Consider the following 20474-nt stretch of genomic DNA (forward strand, 5'->3'; position numbering starts at 1 on the left):
CAGGGAAGTAAGAAGTAATACCCTATCCACCATCCAGTCAGAAGTAGGAGGAATAGCTCAGGGCCTAGGCTGGGTAATGCAAAAATTCCTACTGGCATGAATGAGTAGAGGACTCTTGTAAAGTCTTCCCAGAGAAAGGGCTCCCTCATGGAATCATTCAGAATAGAAAAACATGAAATCCCCTCAGGAAGAAGAGCTGTAGGATGGGAAACATCCAGACTGGAATCATAATACAGGATACTCTTGTAAGTCTTATCCGCTTGGGTAAGGCAAGCCTGTGAACAGTGGAAGTAAACTATCAAAGTAAGGTTCCCTCTTAGGGAAGCTATGGCAGCCGAAGATAGCCCTAACTAACCTAAGTAATCAAATCTTCTGCTACCCTAAAAATCCACTCAGTCTGGCAGAGCCCCTTAACTGGCAAGCTGCCCCCACAGAAGCTGAACCTGAGACTTAGCTAAAACAGTACTTGCAACCACTAACCTACCTAACCGTGTAAAGACAGGAAGCTTGATTACCTGAGAAAAACCTCAGTCTGGCACACCTCCTGAGAAGGCACATCCTGAGCCAGCGGGCGTCGAAGACAGGACTCCATGGAATCCTTACAGCGGCTTCAATTCACCTGAGTTGGCCTAAAGAACAACAGTAATACTGCCGGTGTTACAACTATAGGCTTCACTGTTAAAACCTCGTGCTCAACTGAGTGAGAAAATTAACTCTTATGTGATAATCATTATAAAATCAACGCTTCCTAAATACTAAGTTGGTACAATCTAGCCTCATCCAAGCAGTGCGCTTGTTAAATCTAGCATTAAATTATAATACCTAGCACGCCGCCAGCCAACCAAACCACAACCAATACATAATTCTCTGAAATCAAACGCCGTAAATTTCAACGCCAAGAATTAAACACAGTTTATTCACAAAAGCTCTTGATCTGAAACAGAGATACATTTAGTCCGAGGAATTTTGAAGATCTTAGAAGTTAGCAATACTGTAATATTTTCAGAAGGAATGTGCAGGAAAATGTTCATAAGTCATGGGAGGATAAAACAGGTGTGTGGGTCTCCTACTTGGTGGAAAGACAGATTAACCCAAAGAAAAATTGCAGGGCGAGTGCAGCTGCACCTATTTATTAAATGAAGAACAAAAAGTGGAGAAGCAGGAATATTTGGATAACCTGGATGATGACATGGCTTAGTTTTCCCAAGAATGAATCAGTACTCCCACAAAACAAACAGCATTAGAAATACATGTTCTAAAGACCTACATCTTGTCTGTGACAAACAAAACATGCTGGATGGACAGGTATATGTCTCAAAAATTATCCCTTCTTTAGAACAGGCTTCCCATCCATGTGAAGCAATGCTCGTCCCAAACTATACTCAAATGTAACATGGACCAGTGGATAGGAAATTGCAAACTGACCCCTAGTTTGGCATCTATGTCCTTAATGGCTGGCTTAAGCAGCGTGTAAATACTTGGTGTGTACAAGCCTATGTAATAAGTCATAAAATTCCTTGAGTTACTCACATCAGCTATATTTTGGTGAATTTGGGGTAAGCCCTGATGGGCTTAAAATGGCTCTTGGGTTGATAGTCTAGGAACCACCTATGAACATTCTTCATGTCTGTGGATAACCAGCTGGCTTAATCTGCACTACTATTCAGTTTCCATGACTATTTAATTATTTTTCCCTTTGTAAAGCTGCAACATTATATAACATCTATTTCGATTGATCTGCCTTTCTATATTGGACTTAACAATGGTAAAGAAATGTATCACTGTATTTTGTAAGAAACTGGAAGAAATATGTAGTCTTTTGAACTCTATAACAGAACAAGCACTTGAATTCTGGCCTCATCATTTTAACATGTACTGCCATTATTTCTGTCCTGGTCTGCTTTAAGTTATGCTATTTTGTAATCATGGTACTAGGAGTTAGATTACTAGGACTTTCATCTGGTCTTCCCACACTGGAGTAATTCAGCTCCACCATAGGTTCATAGGTTGGTACTAGGCTATCGGCCCTAGGGCCTATACAAGACTAGCCATAACAACTCCCTGGCTATTTCTTCCCACAGTATTTACTTCCCTGGACCCCTGTCTATAGCTGGATGACTGACGTGATCCCCGGGGTGAATTTCCTATCTCCCATCCAGTCATCAAGGTTCCTTTTGAAGAGGACCAAAGAGGCACTCTGCTTGACATGTATGGGCAGTCTATTCCAGAGTCTGGGGAGTCTCTGGGTCAGGAACCTATCCCTCCAGCATGTTTTGTTCATTGTGATGACAAGGTTTAGATCCCTGGAGCGCGTGTCTCTGAGGGATTGGGATTTCTTTAAGTGTCTCATGTCCAACAGCTCTGGGTTTGACATGGCTTTGTATGTTAAGCAGAGATCGCCTCTGAGTAAACGATATGCGACAGAGTATAGGTGGAGTTTTTTTTAGACTGTCAGCATAGGGCATCTGCTTTAGGCCTGTGATTCTTTTAGTGAGGTATTTCTGCGGCCTTTCCAGTTGTCGCAGATGTCTTTAGAGGTACATACCAAATGGGGCATTGTATTCTAGAATGGGTCTAATGAGGATGAGTACAGTGGGACAATGACCTCCTTTTTTCTGGATGAAAAGTCCTTAGTAATGAGGTGTGCCACATAGAAGGATTTCCTGACTGTTGTGGCGATGTGGCTATCGAAGGTGAGACCACTGTCCACCTGTGTGTCCCTAAGTCTCTTATCACACTTTCAGTGTTTAGTGTACTGCCACCTATATGGTAATTCACAGGTACATGTTTTTTCCCCAAAGGGGATAACTATACATTTCTTGACATTGAGCTTGAGCCTATGGTTCTGGCACCAAGCATCTGTTTCTGTAAGGCCCTTTTGTAGAATATCCACATCATTTGGGAATTCAATAATGGCTTCCAGTTTGCAGTCATCTGCGAACTTTGTTAGCCAGAGTCCCTTAATGTTGGTCTGTATTTCAGAGAAGTAGATGCCAAACAAGAGCGGTCCCAGGACTGAACCCTGAGGTACTCCACTTATCTGGAGCTGGATTTGGAGTCGGCTACTTTTACAGTGTGGGTTCTGTCAGTAAGCCAGTTGGCAACCCATCAAGTGACGTAGGGATTAATGCCCAGCTTAGTAAGTTTATCTATGATTCCAGAGTGGGGGATGGTGTCTAAGGCCTTGATGAGGTCCAGATAGGCTGTATGGACCACCTTACCCTTGTCCATGTCTCTGGAGACTTGATTCGAAGAAGTCAATCGGGTTCAGAAGACAAGATTGGCCCTTCATGAACCCAAACTGTGTGGGGTCTAGTGTTTGAAGGTTGCCAATGTCTTTGTTTATAAGTTCCATGATAATACGTTCCATGGCCTTGCAGATCAGGCTCATCAAACTGATGGGGCGGTTGTTCTCGGGATCAAAGGTGGATCCCCCTTGTGGAGTGGGATAACTGTAGCTGTGCGCCACTCAGTGGGCATGAAGCCTGAGGTAAGGCTATGATTAAACATGACACTTAGGTGAGGTGCCAGTTCATTTTGTAGTTCATGTAGTACACAGCCTGGGATGTCATCTGGTCCCATGGATGCTGTAGTCTTACCTTTGGAGAGTGCGTTTTTTTTACATGTGTGGCCATTATTACCGGAATTTGGCAATCTTTCAGTATTGAGATGAGCCCTTTAGGGGGTGAGAGGGAGGTGAAGTTTGCACTGAATCAATCTGCCAGGATATTGGCAATATCCTTGAGATCAGTAATATTTAATGCCATTCTGTTGTAGCTCAGAGCAGATATGAGCATTGTTATTTAGACTCTTGACATAGCTGTAGAATGCCTTGTGGTTGTCTTTGGAATCTTTGGCAATTTTATTTTTGTAACTAGCTTTGGAGGATATTATGAGGAATCTCAGCTTCTTACTGAGGCTGGTGAGGGAGTTTTTTTTGCATCCTGGGATTTTCCTCTTTTCTGCAACAGTTTCTTCCTTTTGTTGTAAAGTTTGTTTATGGCAAGGGACCACCAGATTGGCTTCCTTTTTTTTTTTTGGAGAGCACCTTGGTTCTATTGGGGATGGCAGGATTCGTGCATGAGTGGATGTGCTCATACTGTGCCTTAGCGTAGGACTCAGCAGTCAAACTTTCAGTTCCTGTCTGCATGGGTGTCATGAAGTTTGTCACTTCTGACTTGAGTAGCATGAAGTTGGCTTTGGAGAAGTTTTTTAGAGGTTTCCTTACTGGGGGATGGGGGTGGGATGTGGATGTCAAGGGTGATTAACTTATGGTCAGACCTGACCAATGAGGGGGTGACCACAGGTGTGGAACATCGATCTCGCATGTTGGTAATGACAAGGTCTAGGATACTGGAGCCCCTGGTGGGACTAAGGATTAGTTGATCCAGTGTGTTGGAATTTATGAAATCCAAGAACCGTTGGTACACAAGTAGTTTTCCCAGTTAATAGAAGGGTAGTGGAAATTACCCAGTATTAGGTGGTGGTGCTGCGGCAGCGTTGTCGCCTCATAGCAAGACGTTGTCCCGTTCGATTCCCAGCTAGAGCGTCTTCTGTGTGGAGGCATACGTGAATGGGGCGTGCCTTCGTTGAAGGTTGTGCATCAGGGCTGGTAACCCGGTACGTAAAAATCCACTACCAATCATTAGCGGACTGGAGTTCCGCTGTGGCGACCTCTAACCGGGAAAAGCTGAAAGAAGGGTGTTTGGTTGTATCTTAATATTTTCCAGTATGTTTAGAAAGGTGTAGTGAGAATCTTGGGGCATGGTGGGGGATCTGTAGCAAGCTACAATTTGGATTGCAGTCTTACCTAGTGTTAGTTGCACCTGGAGAATTTCAGACACATTGTGTTGGGCAACTAGCCTGGTGTTGTGAATATCCTTGGGGAATATGGACACTCCTCCACCTTTAGTGTTTCGGTTCTTGTTTGGTGGCCGAAAAGAGTTCTTCAATCAATCTTGTTTCACCCATATTTATTTTTGTTTTGTATAGTGATTAGGAGTCAAGAATCTGAACTTGTATCCATCCCTTAATGCATGATGACCAAACCAACAGCTCATGTGTTTAGTGAAAAGATTATGAGTAGCTTGGCTTTATTTCTAGACCTCCTTATTTATATTATTTAATTTGTTTTAATTACCAGTTTAATTCTGCTGCACCAAACAACCTTTCACATGGGAATGTCTGGTTGGTCATTACAAATAGGAGATCTTGCTACTAAAGTAATTCAGTATTCTGAACACCACTACAGTACTAAAAGCAGTACATACATTTAGTATTCTATCAAGCTATTGGAAACAGTTGCACCAGTCTCAGTTAGACTTGGTGCTGCAGATGCACACATGCTACAACTAGATCAAACACTTTTCCGGCCAATATGCCTTTCTGCAGTACCAAGAAAAAAAACATCATGCAACAAAATGAAATACACTTAACTTTTAAAGCAATAAGTATAAAATACAGATGCCATAATTTGCCTTGCTGGTCAAAAGAAAAACATTTTCATTAATTATCTATACATTTCATATGATTTACTTTTGATAATAAAAATGGGAAATGTATGCAACAAATGGCAACAGCAAACAACAGGTGCTGCTTAGCACACAGCCTTGAAGCAAAGCAAAAAGGGATTATAAATACATAATGTAAATAGACAACAAAGGGATAAATGTTGTTTCAACTGGACAGCTTAACAGAAAACAAAATGCAACTTGCTTTTCTACCTTTTTGGTTCTTTCTGAAGAAAATTTCCAGTCAAAACCACTACATTCTATTTAGAGCATGGACTTATAACCTAACATGAGTAAGTTGTGCAAGAAATTATTTACTGATAATAATATCCATCCATCCATAAAAGTGCAAAGCTTAGGCAGTTTGGTTTACTTACCAGACTTTTCCAAATTGATAAATATCATAACTATAAGAATAGATAACATTACAAGATAGGAGGAAAGCAGAAGTAAATGTACATTTATAAACAGATCATACCCCTTGAGAATGGAGTTTGCGGCACACTGCATTAGTGGTGCTGGTACAAATGTTGGATACACAGTTCATACCAAACTGGCATCAGAAGACATTTAAGCTTGGATTAATCAAAAAGTTATAAAATAAGTTCTTACTCTTCCCTTCTTCTTAAGCCTTGCTTGCTCCTTTTTGTTAATATGCCTTTCAATGCTAGTTTCACTTCTCGTGATGAGCATGGCATGCCACAGTGTAAGAGCACCCAGTGCTAAGGCAACAGAACTGGAAAGGAAGAAAAAAATGGCGTAAGTAAATCAAAGTGCTATTATGCATGGCAGCCAATCCAATCTAATGTGACAATATAAATATTGATATATATATATGACAATATAAAGGTTATTTACTTCATTGTTATTTACTGTTTGTTAGACAAAGAGGTACAGTGAGCCACAGGACCATGAAAACAAACTAACCTAGGACACTACAAGCAGAAGATGGAAATCAGCTTTACTTAATGTGCCTTTAAAAGAAAGGCTGGATTTTTCAGAAGCACATAAACAGAGTTGACTCATTGGCTTACCACACTGCCACCTATAAAATTAAATGGAAAGATCTGCCAAATGAACAAACTTTTTTTTTTTTTTATTTCCTCCTTTTCATTTCTTAATTGGCCTTATGCCATTACAAATTCCCCCCTTTTTTGGTAAACTCCATCAGCTACTCAGGAAAGCTGTTTCATTCATCTTATGCTACTTGTGGAAAACAAATACCTGCTCTCATCACCTGTGAGCTCCCCCTTCCTCCACCATTTTCAGATTATGACTCCATGTTATACAATTATTGTTCTGACAAGTGCTACTCTCCTTTATTTCAATCATTCTACTAACACAAGTGAAAGTTTACATCACATCTCTCTTGTACTGTTTCCTGAAGTCTTTGAGAATATGTATTTGTGTTTTTTTACTCCCTTGTCTGTTGAAGGCTCTGTATACCTTCAGTCTCCCTCCTCTGTGAAACTTTAATCTTAACCTTGTTTTTGCAACAAATGCTCTCCAAACACAGACACAACTGAAGGCCTCATTACTGAATATGGAGACTTGATGACTGTCGACAGATGGTATAATGCCTTTCCTCTTCCTAACATTGCTACCTCAGCCTATGTGACTTAAATGTCCTCAAGCTTTCTTTGTTGTCTTCTACACTAATTTCCCACCTTAAATTCAAAATATGCAACTACCCCAAGTATTCATTCCTCGTCTGTTCTTACAAATATGCCACACCTACTATGTACTGTCTCCATGGAGGTTTGACCCAAAGTACATTACTCTTGAGATTCTCTACATCAGATTCAAAATAACAGGAATATTAACTTGGACAAATGCAGTTTCGGCAAATGCAAAAATAACGAGTGCTCTTCACTGAAACTACTTTTGCTAACAGGGGAGTTTGCTTTTTTCTCCACTGTTCTGCGATTTCAGAGTTGATATACACAAGTCCGAGAGGTGTCCCTCTACATGGGGGTGCAGGGGTGTTTGCCCCCCCCCCCCGAAAAATAATCTGTTGTAATGTTTGGCAAATGGTTCAAGATTTATTTCTTTTTGCTGAAATTACCTTTTATGAATCAATATGAATCCCAAAAATAACATACATCTGACCACTCACAAGCATTACTAACATCCAAGCTCATCTGTACATGGAGCCAGATCTACAAAAGAAAAAAGTGACACTACAGTGGACCAAAACAAACTGAAAACCTCAATAACTGAACAAAGACTGTAATTTTATGTGATGGCGTATACAGCCTCATACCCTGTGCAGAGGCTGCAATTCTATGTACGAGTGCAAGGGAGCCAACTCTGAGGCAGTTGCATGCTAGGGAAAGGGATATTTCCCCATTGCAGCGGCTTGCCATTGATGAAGTCACTTTCATCACAGCATTCAATGTCCTTTGTCCACATGACCTACTCTCCTTATACACACCCTCCTGTGCATTAATGCTGCTGCAGATACAATGCTGTTCTTGCAAATCCCTTTGCACTACCACTCAAAGAAAACAAAAGGGACTAATTAGAATACCGAACCCTACTGAAACCTAAATGAAATTCTCACTTCTTTACTGCAGACGGAATTTACTTCTGCCTACTGAATTTTGTTACACAGATATTTATGGCTTCGCCATATACATATTTTATCCATGCTACAAATTTAAGAGCAAACTCAGTGATGTCTTTTTTTCCCAAACTAACCTTTTGTCTGGTGCATTTCTGCACTCTAAAAAAGCTATACCCTCAGCTCCCTCTTCAGTGACTAATTTAGCCACTCAGTAGAAGAATGTATGAGATTTTTTCAACACTTTTTTTTTTGCTTTTCAAAATAGCTGATAGAGGCTTGTATGAATAATTTATTCCTCGGTTTGTTCCTTTAGTATCATGGCTATTAGATCAGGCTTCTAAATATTAAACTACACATTTTCAATGTTTTTTAAATATAGGAATTAGCTGATTAACTAAAAACTTACTGACCATTCCAAGCAAGCACATCATATCTATCCAGGAAGCACATCTTCTCTCAAGCCCTTAGCACTGGCCAGCTCTTATAGCACACAGGCATAAAGACTAAGAAGAGTTGCAAAGTGGTGTCCACCAAAACTGAGAAAAAGTAAAAATTAACAGACTCCAACCATGGAAAATGTTTTTTATTTTCCAATAATTGTGGCTTGAAGTTTATGTCTAAAATCATAAATTTTAGGGAAATTTGGTAGTGATGGAATAATTCTGATGTGTTTTTATTTTTAATAGTTAAATTAATTAATTTTCCACAGTCAGAGTCCATTCATTTTTACTTTTACACAGGCATAAAGCCCTACCTATGGTCCGGTGACAACATTTAGAAGTGATTTGGGGGCTTGACAGAGCTAGCAGGGACAGGAAGCATAGACATGCCTATCCTAGGTGTGGGATGCAGAGTTGATAGAGAGTTGTAGCAGCCCTTTGGAGGAACAGGCAGGCCCACAATTTGGTGGGGGGGGCATGTGTGAGGTTCACCAACATGCCAATGGGTGAAAGCTTTCATTACACAAGCACCCAAGAGGATGCATTTGCATAGGAGAAGGTGTTGTGGCTCCTGCAATGATGTGGGTCGCACATCTCTTCACTTAGGAGAGGGGTTCATAGGTGTTTACTAGGCTAACAACTACAAGGGCATTTTTAAGTCTAACCATGCATCCCAAATCTCTGACAAGTTCTGTTACCCTTGATGAGTGTAAGCAGGGGCTTGGGAGATGAAGCACTTACAGGTTGCCCTGGTCAGTGTGCCCAATTTCTAAACATAGGCAGAAAAGTCGGTTAAAAAGTTAAATGCTTCTATCAACTAAGCTATATGTACTGATAAATATATTTCTAAGTTATTCAATTCCCACATGTTTAATCCAACATAAAAAGGCTTAGAACTTTAGAATGAAAATTTCTGAATATTTAGGAAAATGAAGATTTAATAAATATTTAATAAACAGGTAATTGTTCTAGTTCAAATAAAATAAACTGTATTCTAAATGGGCGAAGATGAAGTAGCAGGAAAAAACATTTATACAGAATAACCTAAAGGTACCTACTAAGAGTAGAAGTTATAAAACTCTGTAGTCAGATATGCAACAGCCAATTAATTAATCAATTAATATAATAAAAAAATTAGTAGATAAAGTATATTAACTGGGATCAATGTTTGAGAAGACACACCATAAATACACATACAGATATATGGGCAAGCCACCCAGAAGACCAGAAACTTCCCACAAAATTTATAGGCTTGTATAACAAGATGAGTTTATGTATGTGTACATGAAACCTTTAGGAAGTAGCAAAAAAAATAAAATTAGAAGAGAGAGAAGTCCTGTATGTGTGCTAGGTAAAAGAATCCTGTACAGAGACACGTAAGGACATACAAACGCCGACATCAATGAATAACTTCAGTATGACAAGCTAGGTACAAATAAATTAAATATGTTAATTAAATTAGCATGGAATTATTTCATTGCTAAAACTTAGTGAATATGTATTTGAAAAATACTCAATACGTGTGCATTACTTTAACCTCTGTAGGAAAAATATAGGCAGATGAACGGACTGGTTCAAATTATTCTCTAACTGCTTTGGTTAGAAATGAAGGATCCATTCTGAGGTGCACACTGTTTTCATGAAAGATCAAATGTGGAGGCATAGGCCAACTAAGCGGCTGCCTAGGGTGCTGCTGTAGCAGGGGCACTTTTCCAGTATTTATTTGGTGTAGGTATACCAGGATGGGGGCACCAAATGGTGCGGTAGGGGGCACCATGGAGCCCTTTTGCCTAGGGCACCAGTTGACCTAAGGCCACTCCTGTATGGAGGGACAGAAGAGAGGGCCTGCAGCTCTGATACATGTTTGGTGGAAGTAATGGCCACCAAGAAAAAAATTCTCCAAGACATAACTTCAGATAGACTGTAGCAGATGGCTCAAAAGGAGGCACCTGTAGCATGAAAAGCAAGTCTGAAGGCAGGACAGGAACTTGGAGAGGAGGGTGAAGCAAAAAAGTTCCCTTGAGAAAAGCCTTTGAGATCTCAAGGGCAGCCAATGGCACATCCTCCCTTCCAATGTGAAAACTGGATATAGCTCCCAATTACACTTTAACAATAGAATAACTGGACCCAGAGTTAAACAAATCCACAAGAACATCCATGATGGTTTCCAGTGGAGCTGAAAAAGGATCCAAGTCCTGAGAGTAGCCCACATAGCAAAGTGCTTCCACTTACTATCATACACCTTATGAGTAGAAATCTTCTGAGAAGAAGCTAAAATCTGTATATCTTTGTCAGACAGTTTGGGATTCCTGGCCTTTAAGGGAATTGGAGAAACCATGCAGATAACCTGAGCATCTGAAAATTGGGCAGAACCAGGAGAGAAGGATGAGAAATCAGATCCAGAATGGAATCCAAGAGCCAAGGAGGGTACTTCAGAAGAGGCCAAAGAAAGTGGAGCCACACCTAGAGAGGCCAAAAGGGGGAATGAGGACTACAGTCACTCTGTAGCAGGCTGCTTTGTCAAGAAACTATTAATGGGGTTAGAGGATAAGCAAATAGAAGACCCGAGGAGCCAAACATATAGAAGAACATCCCTGGATGACTGCCGCTGAGGGGGAAATAAGAAATAACAGCTGCTGCACTTGGTGCTGGACAGGGACACAAACAGGTTGCAACATGGGGCACTCCAGCTCTGAAAAATTGGAGCAGCACCCCTTGGATTCAGGGATCACACGTGAGGAAGGACAGTGTTCCTGCTCAGACTGTCCAGTAAGACACTGGATTTCCTTGGGATGTGCGCTGTAACAAAACTGCTGAGACAAAATCACCCACTGCAGTACTCTCATGGTCTCCTGACACATGGGTTTTATAATGGGTTCCCCCCTGTTTATTCAGGTACCAGACCGCTAACACATTGTCTGGCCAGAAATCATACCCTTGGGGAGAACGTCCCAAAAAGCATGTAACATGAGGAGGACTGCCCTCATCTCCAAGACACTGATGTGCAGGTTGACCTCAGCAGTAGACCAGGTCCCCTGGATAGTCCTCCCATTGAAATGTTCCTCACCCTAGAAAAGGGCCGTGACAGTGGCCTGTGGAGGGGGAAGAACAAATGGTCTTCTGGTGGACATCAACGGAGACTTCAGCCACCACATGATATGATCTCAACAAACACTGGTCAGAAAAACAGGAAAGTCCATCAGATGAGTGAAGTATGTCCACTGCAGTGCCCTCATATGATACCTAGCCAAGAGGACTAAACAGATGGTGGCCACCATGTGGCCTACCAGCCTATGAAGAAAATAAGCTGGAAGCCTTCTGTAAGAAAAGCATAGAACCTGCCAGACACTGAATATGTGATACCCTGAACTCAAAGTTTTGCAATCTGGGAGACGGTGTCCAAGTGGCAGCCTATAAATGCAAGGGTCTGAATGGGACAGAAGCTGGACATTTGATAGCTAACAGTGATCCCAAAGGAACTGCACTGCTGGAATAAAGTGTCCCTGGCCCTGACTGGTGATGCTGTCATGGGGGCAGTTAGAAGCCAATCATCCAGATAAGGAAAGACCTGGAGCCCCTGCAACCTGAGCCAGGCTGCTGCTACTACTGCCATACACATGGTGAATACTCTGGGGGAGTGGGAAGATTGAATGGCAGCACTTTGAACTGGTAATGATCAGCCCTCAGCCAGAAGTGCAGAAATCTCCTCTACCACCTCAATCTTTATATGATGGGAAGTATCCTTGAGACTGATCAAGCACATCCAGTCGTCCTTCCTCAACTGAGGCAGAATAGACTGCACTGTGACCATCCAGAATTTCATCTGCTTTACAAATTGATTCAACTTGCTCAAATTCAGGACTGGCCAGAGTTCCTTGTTTTTCTTTGGAAATAAAAAGAACCTTGAGTACACCCTGGAGCCTCATTGGTCTGGTGGGACCACTTAGATGACTCCATTTGCTAGCAGCTTCTGAATTTCAATGGCTGATGCTCTTCTCTGATGGAGTGACACATCTGGAAGCCATTTGGAACTTGTACAAATGGAATTGAACAGCCTTTGCATAGGACTCTTAAAACTCAAGTGTCAGAGGTGATAGCCTCCCAAAATTGGGGGTATTACAGCCAGTTGACCCCCGACTACCTCCAGGGAAGGAAAGTCAAGTAACCTTTTAAGGTCGATGAAAGAGCCTTGCAGAGAAACTTCCACAGAAGCCCTGGTTCTGTGGACCACCCCCGGTGCAATGGTGGTGTTCACTGTGGTTGCTTCTCTTTGTTGTGCAGGGAACCCTCAGAAAGAGCTTCTTGAAAGGACTGCTGTGATTTCCTTAAAAAGGAGGATTTCTAAGAGAAGGTCCATCGAAGGGTAGCAAAATGAACTCCAGTGGTAGACCGCATCTTTCTCTGTCTTGCTCACTCCTGGTTACAATGTCCTTAACTTTAGACCCACAAAGTGACAAGCCATCAAATGGGGCATTGATAAAGGATGTAAATTATCTACAAAAAAATTATTATATTATAAACAAAAACTATGGTATGCTCTATTGTACCTTGAAGCCCTAAAGATCTAGTTCTTTTGAATATAGAAAAAAAAATGGACAAGTCCAGCAGTTATACTAAATCACCAAAGCAACCAGGTTGGCTGCAAACAACAGGACGACCAGAAATACACTTAAAGTTTTATTGATTAAGCAATGTCATCTCCTACACCAGAGACTTCATCAGAATAACAAAATCCATAGACAATCCCTTTTAAATAGAACTAAAACCAACCTTATTGGTAGTAAAAAATTGTAATAAATCACCATTCCAGTCTTAAAGGGACAAGAAGATAAATACACAGTAAGACAAGGCAGGTTACACAAGGAAACAACAAAGTAAAATGAATTAAAATGCACAAGATAAAAATGTAAAAAAGTACAGTTTTGTACCTACCATAAATGTAGATGTCTGAGAGGAATGCATCTGCAGTCTTTACAAATGGGTTGTCCTGTCGTCAGGCAGCCCTTCGGTCGGCCGGATTCCAAAGTCTGGGTCTGGCTTCGGCTGGTGTCGCACTTCACCCGACGTCATTGCGGCAGTTATTCGGGTATAAAGGCATCAGCCAACGCCATTTTCCTCAGTGTTTCTTGCCCCAGATGCCAGGTGCCCTCTTGGATGGCTAAATTTGGATAAATGCCAATGTTTCCAAATAGTAGAGAGCAAACACATAAAATAAGCATGTATGTACATATATACAAACAAATACACCATAATAGATCCCCCCCAAGCTAGCTGCAGATTGGCAAATACCCTAGGAGTACCTCAGAGGAAAGGAGGGTGGGTAATCCTGACTGCAGATGCATTCCTCTCGGACATCTACATTTATGGTAGGTACAAAACTGTACTATGTCCTTCAAGGATGCATCTGCAGTCTTTACAAATGGGTAGAATACCATAGCTAAACTAGGGGAGGAGGAAATGAGAAGAGATTATGGTGTAGTTAGGATCCCTTGCAAAACAGCAGTGGCAAAGCCAGCACGGGATCTAGAGTATAAAGGTAAGTTATAATGCTTGGCAAATGTATGCACGGAGGTCCAAGTAGCAGCCTCTATAATGTCCTTGGTAGCCACTCCTCGTGAAGAAAGCTGTGGTAGTGGCTGTAGCCCTTGTGGAGTGAGGCCTGATGTTCTCTGGAGTTTTCTTTCCATGGTAGGAGTAACAAAATCTAATGCAATTTCCTATCCATTTGGAGATTGTCTGTTTAGAAATAGGTTTTCCTTCCTTTCCTGCTGCATATGCTACCAGAAGCTGGTCAGTTTTCTATTGTTTTTGTCCTGTCCAGGTAGTAGCGAATTGTCTGTGTACATCCAAGGTATGCAAGAGCCTTTCTCCCTGTTCTGTGGGTTGGGGAAGAATGTAGGAAGGTGGATAGCCTGATTTAAAGATACTCTGGATACCACCTTAGGCATAAATGTAGGATTTGTTCTCATGGACACTCTGTCTTGATGGAAGATTAGGAAGGGTTGCACTGCCATTAATGCCTGTAGTTCAGAGACCCTTCTTGCTGAAGTTATTGCCAGCAGGAAAGCAGTCTTCCAGGATAAGTATTGTAATTCTGCTGTTGCTGCTGGTTCGAAAGGGGGAAGAGTCAGTTTTTCTAGCACAAAGTTCAAGTCCCATGCGGGCAATGGAGGTTTCCTGGGAGGTTTTACATTTTTGATTCCTCTCAGAAACTGTCTGAGCAGAGGGTGCGAGAAGACAGGAGGATCCGAACTGTACTCTGCTGAAATAGCTGATGCATGTATCTTGATGGAGGAATAGGACAGGCCTGTATGGAAGAGCTCCGCCAAGTACTCCAGGATGTTAGCTATGTTCACCAGTGACACATCTTGCCCCTTTGCAGTACTCCAGATGAGATATCTTTTCCATTTTGCTGCATAATTCTTTCTTGTTGAAGGTCTACGAGCCTCCAGGATTATGTCTTTAACCCTTTGGGATAAATTCGGGTTAATTGCTGTTATGTAATGTTCCAGGCAGTTAGCTGCAGAGTTTTTAAGTTTGGATGCAGAATGTTGTAGTTGTTCTGTGTCAGCAGTAATGGGATCAGGGGCAGTGTCCATATTTGTCCCCGGGACATGCTCCTCAGAAGTGGATACCAATGTTGTCTTGGCCAGTCTGGGGCTATCAGAATGATCCTCAGACGTTCCTCTTTGATCTTGAGAAGCACCTTGTGCATCAAAGGTAGTGGTGGGAATGCGTATGCTGTCAGGCTTTTCCAGCTGAAGGATAGGGAGTCCACCTTCCAAGCAAGTGGGTGGTAAGTCCTTGTGCAGAATTTCTTCAACTGGTGATTGAAAGGAGATGCAAACAAGTCTATTTGTGGTAATCCCCATTCTCTTGTGATGGTTTTGAAGATGTCCGGATGCAGCATCCATTCGTGGGCATCTGTTGTAGTTCTGCTTAATATGTCTGCTAGAATGTTTTCCTTCCCTGGTACATAAATTGCCTGTAACTGAATGTTGTAGCTCAGAGCCACATCCCATAGGTCCAGTGCCAACCGGCATAGAGGGTATGAGTGTGTGCCTCCCTGTTTGTTGATGTACCACATAACTGTGGTGTTGTCTGTCCTTATCATCAACTGGCCTTCTTGGAGAAAAGGTCTGAATGCCTGGATTGCCAATTTTACTGCCATCATTTCTTTTAGATTTATGTGCAGATGCAGCTGGTCTTGAGTCCATAGGCCTTGAAAGCACTTGTCCATCATGTGTGCCCCCAACCGAGGTCTGAGGCATCTGTCGTGATGGTTTGTCTTGGTTGACTTTTGCAGAAGGGCAGTCCTGTGTTTGATTGACAGGCCTGAGCCCACCATAAGAACTCTTGCTTCAGGCATGGGATTATTGGAATTTTGGTTTCTAGGCTGTGCTTGTGCTGAGACCACAAATTCTTTAGGTACCACTGTAGCTTTCTCATATGCAGCCTGGCATGAGGTACCAGAATTATGCAGGATGCCATGAAGCCTAGAGCTTGTACCACTTTTCTTGCAGTTAGATGGCTCTGCTTTGTCAATGCCAAGAAGTAGAGAGGAAGTTGCTCTTTCTTTTCTGCAGTTAGAAATGCCATTTGTCTTGATGTGTCCAGTTCTGCACCCAGAAAGGTTATTCTTTGGGATGGAATCAGCCTTGACTTTTTTGTATTGACTGTATATCCCAGGGCTTGCAGCAGGTAGATGACTCTTTGTAAATCTTCTGTGAGTTTGTTCTTGTTGTCTGCTTGTATCAGGCAGTCGTCTAGGTAGGGATAAATTTGAATTCCCTGAAGTCTGCAATGAGCGATTACTGATGCCAGGCATTTCGTGAACACTCTGGGCGCAGTAGATAAGCCAAAGGGCAATGCTGAGAATTGATAATGCTCTGATCCTGCAAGAAATCTGAGGTATCTTCTGCAAATTGGTCTTATGGGGACGTGCAGGTATGCCTCCTTGAGATCTAGAGTTACCAGCCAAGACTCCTTGCCCAGCATGGGAAGAAGCTGCTGTAGGGTCAGCATTTTGAATTTTGGGACAATGAGGAATGTGTTTAAAGCGGACAGGTCTAGAATAGGTCTCCATTTGTTTTCTTTTCTTGGTACCAGGAAGAGCCTGGAGTAAAATCCCTTCCTTGCTCCAGAAATGGTACCTTTTCCACAGCTCTCATTCTTAATAATTGAGATATTTGTTTTAGAGCTTCTGCCCTTTGAGAAGGTGGTAGGTTTGGCATTCCTCTCTTTCCTGGGAGTGTATGGAAATGGAACCTGTAGCCTTTGTCTATAGTCTGCAAAATCCATGTTTCTCTTGTAATGCAGTGCCAGTTTCTTGAAAATAATGTTAGCTTTCCGCCTAAGGGTGCTTCTAGTTGTTCCCTGGTAGGCGGTGCCACCGCCAAGTCACTGTGATTGAGTTGTTGTAGTGGTGGTGGCTGTATCCGTGCCTCGCTGGTTGTTGCCCTGCCACTGGCGACCCCTGTAGGCACCCCTGGATTGGTTTCTGCCTCTAGAGCGCCTATTCCTGCCTCTTAGTGCCTTAGAGGTGTCCGGAAAGGACCAATTCTTGGAGAGCCAGTTCCTGCTAAACCTTGGAGGTTGAACTTGTAAGAAATCTTTCACTGTTTGCACAGATTTTGCTTTCTCTTCCATCTTTTTTAGTACCTGCTGTGCGGGGGCACCAAATAAATTGACCTTGTCCATAGGTGCATTCAAAAGCTTAGATTTGACATGGTCTGGTAATGCCTGTTCTTTCAACCATGCATGCCTCCTGATAACTGTGCCAGTCATGGCTGATCTAAAGGAAGCCTCCAGTGCATCATAGCCACATTTTAAAGAATGGTTACTAACCTGCTGTATGTTATGTAACATTTCTTGAACATACTTTTATCTATAGATTCTTCTGAGGACAGCTTTTTAGTCAACTGGTCAAGCATAAACTCTTGATATTGAATCATATGAAATTGGCAGTTCAAAGCTCTAGCTGACAAAGTAGCAGAGGTGTAAACTTTTTTACCCCATCTCTCTAAGGACCTGGAATCCCTTTCAGAGGGGAGGGGGTTTTTAGAAGTAGTAGCTGCTACAGCTTTAGGGCCCTGGGAGATAGTCTCTGGATCTGCAAAAGGAGCCTTATATAAGTGGTGATGAGTGTCCGGGACCCTGTAGTACCTATCGGGCTTAGCAAGGGCCGGAGGTAAAGTATCAGGAGCAGTGCAAACATCATTAAATGCATCATCAACAACAGATAGGACTGGAGGTATAGCTAAAGGCCTATGCTGTGGCAAGTGTAGAAAGGTCCTAAGCCTTTTCCTAGAGTCTGAGAAATCTTGGCCCTGCCACTGAAATTGTTCCCTCATAGCATGCAAGGTTTCCCCAAAGGAAAATTCCTCAGGAGGAGAGGCTGAAGGGATGGACTCCTCAGCATCAGAGTCTTCGTATGGAGAATAAGAAGCCTCAGGAGGGTCTGTATGATCTGAGTCATCCGAGGAATCATCTGTGGCTACTGGCTCAGGGGGCTCTGCTCTAGGCCTTTTTTCTGGAGGAGGGAGAGAGGCCCTGTCTGGATGAGGCTGGGCTCCACGAATTAAAGAGATGAGATCCTCTGCCAAAGAAAGCATATGGGAGCTGGTGCTGGGCCTGTGAGAAGGGGGCTTGGCAGGCACAGGTTTTGATGCTTTGGCTGCCTTAGCCCTGGCAAAGGCCTTAATAGACATAGCTGGAGGAGGCCTAGCAGCTCCACGTGCGGGGGTAGAAATATCTAGGGGAATGGTGTCTGATAAATCCTGTGAAATCGCAACAGAAGGTTGGATTTCAGAAACCGTTTCTACCAGGATAGAAGAGGCCTCGGTAGAAGGCAAGTTATCGGCTGAAGAAAGAACCGCTTGCTCGGTTTCGGCCGAAACCGAGGCACTTGTGGTTTGCTTAACCGTGGTTTTGGCCGAAACCACGGACCACGAGTGTCGGTCCTTTTCTTTGCGTTTTTTGGTTATTTGCGTAGTCGGAGGATCCGACGGCATAATGTAGGCAAAATCGGAGCCGAAAATCTGTTCAGCAAAGTCCGAGCGACGTCTAAGCGTCCATCGGTTAAAAGAAGCACAGGCTAGACAAGCTGCTACGTCGTGGTCTGGGCCTAAACAATGTATGCAATAGGAGTGGAAATCCTTATGAGGTATTTGTTTCCCACAAGATAAACAGTTATTAACTTTCTCTGACATCGGCTGAGGCAAGAAAGAGTCCCCAACGGGGTACTTAGCTTTATAGAAGTCTTCGAAGTAGTATTCGGTAGTAGTAATCTCTGGATCTGACCGACCGGCACTTGCGAACAGCTTCTGCTTCGGGTGCCACGCGGCAAGAAAGACTGAGGAAAATGGCGTCGGCTGATGCCTTTATACCCGAATAACTGCCGCAATGACGTCGGGTGAAGTGCGACACCAGCCGAAGCCAGACCCAGACTTTGGAATCCGGCCGACCGAAGGGCTGCCTGACGACAGGACAACCCATTTGTAAAGACTGCAGATGCATCCTTGAAGGACATCATATATAAAAACATATGGGCTGAATATGTTCCCCAGAAATAGAGTTGAAAAAATATACATTTGAAAGAACATATGTATAACTCTACTAAAAGGTAAAACAAACATATTTTTAACATTTTTCAATACTCTTGATACTTTCAACTTAAGGGCTGAAGTAATGGAAAATTGTTTAAACCTGCTGTGCCCCTGCAATATAGCACTCATTCACCCTATCACCCCAGAGCCAAGTATTGTACTTCCTTCTGCCTATTCCGCTCAGACTGTAAACAGACTATAGAATACTCAAATGGTTTATACAAGATTAAGTGTATGGCAAAGCTTGATTATGAACCAAGACTAATTAAATTGAAAAAGTACTCCATACGTTACAAGATTATCAACTGCGATAGATTCATAGGTAGTGCCTGGCCTTGCAGTCCAGGGGATTATCTAGCCCAAATTCCCAGTTGCTTCTAAGCAGTGCATGGTTAACCAACTTGCTCAAGGTCAAAAAGCAGGCAAATCAATACTTAGGGAATCAAATCCTGTACCACAGAAACTACAGCTCACAGCCTTAACCCTCTATATCAGCTGTAAAGGTTCACAAATGTATTCTAGGCTAACAACCACTACGGCCTTTATAAGCCTAGCCAAGCAACTCAAATGTATCACACGAGTTACTGTGACTTAAAGGTTATTCTAAAGGGTGTACACTTTAGCTAGGTAATGAATAAATGGTTACCACTGTTCATCATATACATAGGTGCCAGAACTGGGTTGAATTTTCAATTTCCCATCCACTTGTCCTGGTTATACTTGAATAGGGTTAGGGAAGGGCTCTGCTTCACATGGATGGATAGTCTGTTCTAGAGAACGGGAAATCTCTGATACATACCTGTCCTATTAAAACAGTAAGCAAAGTTTAGGTCCTTAGATCTGAGTTCTGATGCTATTTGCTCTGCATATATGCAAAATGTCCATCAGATCAGGATCCAAGGATGCCTTCTATGCCAGTTATAGATTGTCTCAGCAGTCTGTAGGAAAAAGAGTAAACAGATAGGGCTTTGAGATGATCTGTATAGGACATTGTGTTTATGTCCTGTATTCTTTTTGTGAGGAACCAGTGTGGACTTAGTTGCTGCACGTGCCTGGTCAGGTACCTACTGAAGGTGGAGTTACACTCGGTGATGGATCTGATGAGGGCCAAATGCAGTGGCATGACCTCCTTGGACCCAGATTCCATGCTCTTACTTTTAAGTCGAGTGATATAGAATAACTTTCCTACTACCTTAGACACGTCAGTCGGAGGCCAGGTTACTATCCACATGCATCACAGTGTATCAATGTGGTAGTTACCCCAGATTGTCCAATTTTCCAAAAGGTACTTTTATGAATTCCTTGGCATTGAGTTTTAAGCCATGGCTTTGGCACAAGTCATTTGTCTGCA

General features: G+C 42.5%; 1 protein-coding gene across 3 annotated transcripts in view; it reads right to left on the reverse strand.

The window, feature by feature from the left end:
• ZDHHC16 (zinc finger DHHC-type palmitoyltransferase 16) overlaps window positions 1-20474 on the reverse strand; it is a 558609-nt gene that overhangs the window by 90832 nt on the left and 447303 nt on the right. For all 3 annotated transcript variants that reach the window (XM_044056233.1, XM_044056232.1, XM_044056234.1), the window contains one exon: window positions 6123-6246. In XM_044056233.1, coding sequence (XP_043912168.1) covers window positions 6123-6246 — 124 coding nt within the window. The remainder of the gene's footprint in view (window positions 1-6122; window positions 6247-20474) is intronic.

Source organism: Protopterus annectens, chromosome 14.part0 (genome assembly GCF_019279795.1).
Source record: "Protopterus annectens isolate FY-2018-M chromosome 14.part0, PAN1.0, whole genome shotgun sequence".
Lineage (NCBI taxonomy): Eukaryota > Metazoa > Chordata > Ceratodontiformes > Protopteridae > Protopterus > Protopterus annectens.